The 2,167-nt window shown below is 45.5% G+C and overlaps 1 protein-coding gene across 1 annotated transcript in view; it reads left to right on the forward strand.

The window, feature by feature from the left end:
- The window catches only part of AXDND1 (axonemal dynein light chain domain containing 1), a 20,182-nt gene that overhangs the window by 4,349 nt on the left and 13,666 nt on the right, over positions 1 to 2,167 (forward strand). The window contains 4 exon segments of the mRNA XM_010013279.1: positions 126 to 247; positions 756 to 896; positions 1,334 to 1,438; positions 2,104 to 2,167. Of these exon segments, the coding sequence (XP_010011581.1) occupies positions 126 to 247; positions 756 to 896; positions 1,334 to 1,438; positions 2,104 to 2,167 (432 nt within the window).

A 2,167-nucleotide genomic window follows, 5' to 3' on the forward strand; every position in this document is an offset into this window, starting at 1 on the left:
GCAGTGTTTTGTCCTCAAAGGGAAACCTGCTTCAGAAGAAATGGGAGATGTGTGCTAATCTGTCGTTAAAGGGGTAGGTTGGCCAGGCCCTGCAAGGCTGTGATTGTTCTTGCCTGTTTTGCCAGCTGCACAATATGCTGGAGCTGCTGAAGGCAGAGCAGAACATCTACAACATCGTTTTCCATGAGCTGATTCGGCAGGTCAGCGTGGACTGCGTGGAGAGAGGACAACTGCTTTCAAAGCTCAGGTCATCATTAGCCAGCCATTAATCCCTCTCTTGGTTTATGGCAGTGCCCTCTCAGGAGTAGCATTAGCTGTTGCAGTTTGTTCCTAATGTATTTGCTCAGGAATGCTAGCCCATCATAGTGTAATTGGCATGGGGTCTCATGCCAGGAGTCAAATTAGGATTTCCCCGCCAAGTTAACAGCCAGGGCTAGTAAGCACCTGTTGGGTAACCTGGAGCTTGAAGTTGGTGGGACCATCACCACACTTGACAATGTGACAACTTATTGATGTGACCTTCAGTGGAAGATTTCACATGTAGAATACATGGTACTTCCCTCATGGACAGGTTCCCATGCTTAGATTACCCCCTACTTGTAGCAATTAAATTGTTCCACAGTGTTTAAAATCCCCAGTCCAAACACTCAGAAGATTGCCTTTTAGATAGCTTCCTGTGCAGTGAAAGGGTCTTCAGATGGTGTAAGAAATCTGCATTCTCACGTAAATATCCTTTTTTACTCATTTTACTGCAGGCAGAGGTATGTGTGTCTCCTGGAGCGGATTCCTGAACAGATGAAGACCCTCTACAAAAAAATGATGTCTCAGCGGATAGTCAACGGACGTATTACGGAAGAACTACTCTATTTTAAAGAATCTGTTGGACAGCTGTCTAGGTCTGAATCCTGCCCAATCCTAAGAAATTGTGTCTGTGCCCTAGGCTTAGTCCATTGCTTTTGTTCGGTTTCCTAATCTTCCTCCCACAGGAACAGAAAGACAGTGTTACGATTTGAAGCAGAGCTACAGGGATCACACTTGAGCCCTCTCACACTCTCACTGGACTCTCTTAGTGCCAAATAATATCAAAGCCACCTTCTCTCCTTAGCACACTGGAGGTTCTGTTGTTGTGGAACTACAAAAAGGGTATGTTGGAGCACCAAATGTGCATGGGAAGAGATGGTCTTCAAGACGCCTTTCACCCCAGCAGTGAGATGATTGTGTTGGAAGAAGGGAGCCCTGCCTGGTAGCGTAGTGCCTGCCAGTCTGTATTTGCCAGATTAGAGACCTTTAGTTTGGGTTAAATTGCATTAAGACTGTTGATCCACTCTTTCAGTGAGCTGTGCAAGGTACGAGAACATGACCTCAAGGTGACCAAAGAAGCAGAAAAAGCTCAAGAGGAGCTACATGCAGCCATGCAGGAGGCTAAGACAAATGTCAAGTAAGTTGCTTTAAAAGACGAGGTTGGGAGATTTCTGCAGCGTGCTGGTATCATTCTCTCAGATTTTTGGGAAGGAGAGGTGGTGACTGGTTTCCTTCCAGGGAAGGAGAGCTTGGCTGTTGACAACAAATGCCATTATTTTGCTATAAGTCCTAAACTCAAAGGGCTGGAAAGCTGTTCAAAATGTTTATAGTCTTAAGTCATTTGTTGCTCAGGTGCTGGCATTGCCTTTTCTTCACCCCACATTCACAGCAAGTGAGCTCCTCATAGTCTAGAAGAGCCTGCAGCTCTGAATTTCAGAGGGGTCTGTGGACATCTTCAGATACCTGAGATATTAGATATTTAGGCTGTTGGTATCAGAGTTGTGGTGAGTGAGTAGGCAACAGATTTACTTGCAGGAATCCTGTGTCATGAAGAAAACAGCTAGTCTAGTCTCAGCAGAGATCTGTATTCATACTGATCGGAAACTTGTCATGGGAATGTCAACAGAAAGGTGTTGTAGGGGCTTGGGGAAAGGACCTGTGAAGTTACAGGCTGTGCGGGAGGTGGCTGAGGAAGGAAGGAGGAAGAGGAAATGCCTAAGGACTGCTTTAGGATTTTGGAGAAAGATGGTAAACATTAATGAGAAACACGAGTGCATGTATTTCATTGTCTTTCTCTTCTAGGCTTTTGAAAGAGTATCAGGAGTTAGATACGTTACAGAGAAGACAACTGGAAGCGCGGGCTCTG

The sequence above is a fragment of the Nestor notabilis genome, unplaced genomic scaffold (assembly GCF_000696875.1).
Source record: "Nestor notabilis isolate BGI_N333 unplaced genomic scaffold, ASM69687v1 scaffold5434, whole genome shotgun sequence".
Taxonomy (NCBI): Eukaryota; Metazoa; Chordata; class Aves; order Psittaciformes; family Psittacidae; genus Nestor; species Nestor notabilis.